General features: G+C 41.9%; 1 protein-coding gene across 1 annotated transcript; it reads right to left on the bottom strand.

The window, feature by feature from the left end:
- Nucleotides 1-302: 302 nt before the first annotated feature.
- LOC109051722 (mRNA decay activator protein ZFP36-like) lies at nt 303-2,479 on the bottom strand. Its single transcript, XM_019069204.2, has 2 exons — nt 2,319-2,479; nt 303-2,205 (listed from the first exon to the last, which is right to left on the bottom strand). The coding sequence occupies exons 1-2, from the start codon at nt 2,349-2,351 to the stop codon at nt 1,291-1,293; spliced, it is 948 nt and encodes a 315-aa protein (XP_018924749.1). The 5' UTR covers nt 2,352-2,479; the 3' UTR covers nt 303-1,290.
- Nucleotides 2,480-3,185: the final 706 nt, after the last annotated feature.

Here is a 3,185-nt window from a genome sequence, read left to right as displayed (position 1 = left end):
ATCACTGGAAATGCAGGACAGATTTTAATCTCTATAGACAGCTATCAGTTGCTTCAGACCTTGTTTTGCATATGCATAGCTGTCTTGGAGATTCAGGTCAGATCTCAGTGTTGTTGTGTGCAATATCTCTGTGTATGCCAAATATGAACTTAATCCTGGTCCGAGTATTTACAAAACAGCATTTTGTCTTAGGTATGTGATGAAGTGATTTTGAAATGCAAGCATGTGAGGAACGTCAGAGCTTATATTCTTGTGATGTTGTGGTGCAATTGGTAGAGAAAACATCAAGTTCAATACAACTGTTTTGTTTTTCTTTTCACAATTTGCATTTATTACATTATTTTGGTCAAATGAAATAGTTTCCATCATTTCGTGTCAACACTTATTGATTTTTTTTTCAAAGGCCATGACACATGTTGATAAATACGTAAAAAATACATTGCTATACCTTCAATAAATACTTAATAAATATATTAGTTAGGTCTATACAATTACAAAAAAAAACATGGCAAACAAAGCTAACTATTCTACAGAAATACTGTACTGTTACAGTCCCTGATGAAAGACAAGTTTCCTTGAGTTAGGACCCAACCAGGGTTGTCAAAACATTAACTTGACAGCTCTTGTCCAATATAAATATATGGATTTTTAGGTTTGTGTCTTAGTTTTCTTGTACAAAACAGGTACCTAAACATCATAATGCTTTGGTTAAAATGCTACATGGAAACATTCACCCGTTATTGATTTGTAAAGTGCATTCTTTGTGAGTGAATGTATGGTCATTGTCTCAAGTCTGTCACATTGTTGGTAGATATACACAAGTTGCAAATTATTTGGGGAACTGACTTCTTCCAAAAATGGACAGAAATTCCTTTCAAAAGTTAACCCCCCAATTCACACATTGGATATATGATATATACATACATAATTCTATATGCACATATATCTATATACACATTTGAGACAAGCTCTGCTTATGCCACTAGCATGGGTTATGGTATTTTAAGGCACTTGTCTGCAACGCTTACTGCCAAACAACGTCGAAAAGTAAGAAAAGCAAAAGCAAATGGAAGACAATGTCACAAAAAATAGCTAATAATACACCGTTATAAAAACCATGCCTGCTTAGGCTTTGGAGGGCAGCTTGGTATCAAAATAATCTCCTTTAGCAGTAGTATATATATATATATATATATATATATATATATAATAAATTAACAGTATTAAGACTCGTTGCACATTCTTTTTGATTGATTGAATGATTGGGAAGGAATGGCGGTAAAGTCCTCCTCAGTCAGACACAGACATCCGCGTGAAAACAGACAGGCGCTTCCCGCTCGAGGCGTCGAAGGTGGGAGACTCGGAGCCGCTGGAGCTGCTGTAGCTTTCGCGGTCTGACAGCGAGTCTTCCGAGGAAAAGCGCTGCAGGTTGGCTTTGCTCAGGTCTTCCTTCGCGTACAGCCCATTGCCGGAGCCCTGGAAGTTATTTCCGTGTCCGCAGACACACCGCGACCGAGGCTCTGGCGTGAAGGGCGCGTTGCTGTAGATATCACCGGTACTGTGACGGCTGAAGGGGAACATGTCGCGGGAAGAGTCGCTGAAGACCGGGGACAAGATATCAGCGGGCGGAGGAGAGACCGAAGGCGCACGGGTGAAGCTCAGGGGCTCGTATAAAGTCGGGGGAGAGTTGCTGCGCGTGAAACCGGCGAAGCTGACGCTCTGACGCAGCAGACGCGGGTTCTGGTCGAGAGAGTTTTTGTCCTCGTGGATGAAGTGACAGCGGCTTCCGTAAGGACAGTATCCAAACTGGTAGAAAGTGCGACAGGCTTGAGTTTTGTATTTGGGATGGCGGTTTAGCCCTCGCAGCTCGCCCTCGCCGTGGGCAAACTGACATTTGCTGCCGTATTTGCAGGTGCCGTGCTCTTGAAAGCTTCGGCACAGCTCGGTCTTGTACCGGTTCGAGGGCAGGGGTGCCAGCGGAGGAAACCCGGGCGGTGGGGGCACGTCATGGGGCTTCATTCTGTTGAGGGTGTCAGTCAGACTCATGGATCGGTCTGCTTTAAGAGGAAAATGGGGCTTGTTGGCTTGGCTCCAGGTGTCCCCCGGCCAGATGTCTTCGGTGAGCTGCTCGGAGCTGACGCTCTTCGGTGCGACCGAGCGGGATAGGTGTAGAAACGGCTCATCTAAACCCATGTTGAAGAGATTCTGGAAAAGAAAGAATAACAATATAAATCAGGAGGATGAAACACACATTGCAATTCTAACACGGTCCCAACAGAAAAAAACAAAACAAAACACGTAAACTCAACTGAACTTACCCGGATAAGACTTTCGCCCAGCGTATCGGACATAGTGAATTGTTGTTGTGAAGGAATGTTGCTGTCGGAAGTTGCGAACGAGCGCTGGAAGCGTTGTGCTGTTTTCAATAGTCTCCCAGCTCGGTTTTTATGCTCTTGAGCGAAGAAAAAAAAAAAAAAAAAAGAAACAAAAAAAGTGGGAGGGGCTATATTATTCCCGTACGCCGCTCCCACCGGTCGTCGACGTTGTAAAGCACGACGTATTTTTAGCCAGTGGCAAAGAAAGAAAAAAACTTATATTGTTTCAGTTTCACCACCAGGCATAACAAGATAGTAGTGTGATCAATTTACAGTAAGCTGTTGCTTTAACTGACCCGACAGACGTTTGTCATGGCCTACAGAACTCCGTTTGGTTGAGAACGATACTTTCCAGCATGTGTTTTTCTTACCACATTAATGTGGGACGAAATCAAATCCACAGCAGGTTGAAATAATTAAGAACACTTTAAAATTATTATTATTATTATTATTATTATTATTATTATTATTATTATTTTCTTGAATACTTCCTTTTTGTTGGTCAGTGACAGCATTGAGTGGTCGTTTATGAACAATGACCATAACTGATCTATCCAGGTAAGGTAAATATAATTTCATCTCTAGTATAATATAATAGATATCAAAAATCTATCTATCTATCTGTCAGTCTGTCTTTCTGTCTGTCTGTCAGTCTGTCTGTCTGTCTGACTTTCTGTCCTGGTTTCATTTTTGTGGTTTCAGTCTGACTCATGTCGTATGAAGCCATGCGGCCATGGTGAGAACTGAAAATACCTCATTTGTATTGAAAAGCAAAGCATCGGGCATGAACTAAATCAGATTAAATAATGG

This window comes from Cyprinus carpio, chromosome B15, assembly GCF_018340385.1.
Source record: "Cyprinus carpio isolate SPL01 chromosome B15, ASM1834038v1, whole genome shotgun sequence".
NCBI classification, from domain to species: domain Eukaryota; kingdom Metazoa; phylum Chordata; class Actinopteri; order Cypriniformes; family Cyprinidae; genus Cyprinus; species Cyprinus carpio.
The sequence above is the reverse complement of the archived record's forward strand: the minus strand, read 5'-3'. Positions and strand labels throughout refer to the sequence as shown.

Coding starts and splice junctions, on each gene's coding strand:
- LOC109051722 (XM_019069204.2), bottom strand. CDS start 2,351: ATGTCCGATACGCTGGGCGAAAGTCTTATCCGG. Junction 2,206..2,318: donor TGGGCGAAAGTCTTATCCGG/GTAAGTTCAGTT, acceptor TTTCTTTTCCAG/AATCTCTTCAACATGGGTTT.